This window comes from Carlito syrichta, unplaced genomic scaffold, assembly GCF_000164805.1.
Source record: "Carlito syrichta isolate Samal-C Ts95f unplaced genomic scaffold, Tarsius_syrichta-2.0.1 Scaffold153896, whole genome shotgun sequence".
NCBI lineage: Eukaryota > Metazoa > Chordata > Mammalia > Primates > Tarsiidae > Carlito > Carlito syrichta.
In genome coordinates, this window is record NW_007097992.1 from 1 (window position 1) to 723 (window position 723).

The 723-nt window shown below is 68.6% G+C and overlaps 1 protein-coding gene across 1 annotated transcript; it reads left to right on the forward strand.

Annotated features, from left to right (window-relative positions):
* Nucleotides 1–6: 6 nt before the first annotated feature.
* Nucleotides 7–717, forward strand: LOC103252251 (probable G-protein coupled receptor 162; the record flags this gene model as incomplete). The annotated part of the gene is made up of 1 exon (XM_008050877.1): nucleotides 7–717. A coding segment is annotated over exon 1 (638 nt), but the record flags the coding sequence as incomplete, so codon positions are not given.
* Between the last annotated feature and the right edge of the window lie 6 nt (nucleotides 718–723).

The following is a 723-nucleotide window of genomic DNA, read 5'->3' on the forward strand; positions in this document are numbered from 1 at the left end:
GGGGGCGTGTGTGAGCGGGGCCCCTGGGTGAGGCCGGCCCCCGCCCCCGGGAGCGGCGGGCCGGGGGGCTGAGGGGAGCATGGCGCGGGGTGGGGCGGGGCCAGAGGAGGCCTCCCTGCGCTCCAGCGCGCTGTCCTGGCTGGCCTGTGGGCTCCTGGCCCTGCTGGCCAACGCCTGGATCATCCTCAGCATCTCGGCCAAGCAGCAGAGGCACAAGCCGCTGGAGCTGCTGCTCTGCTTCCTGGCGGGCACGCACATCCTCATGGCGGCCGTGCCCCTCACCACCTTCGCCGTGGTGCAGCTGCGGCGGCAGGCCTCCTCAGACTACGACTGGAACGAGAGCATCTGCAAGGTCTTCGTGTCCACCTACTACACCCTGGCCCTGGCCACCTGCTTCACGGTCGCCTCGCTCTCCTACCACCGCATGTGGATGGTGCGCTGGCCCGTCAACTACCGCCTCAGCAACGCCAAGAAGCAGGCGCTGCACGCTGTGATGGGCATCTGGATGGTCAGCTTCATCCTCTCCACGCTGCCCTCCATCGGCTGGCACAACAACGGCGAGCGCTACTATGCCCAGGGCTGCCAGTTCATCGTCTCCAAGATTGGCCTCGGCTTCGGCGTCTGCTTCAGCCTCTTGCTGCTGGGGGGCATCGTCATGGGGCTGGTGTGCGTGGCCATCACCTTCTACCAGACGCTGTGGGCCCGGCCCAGGAGGGCGCGGCA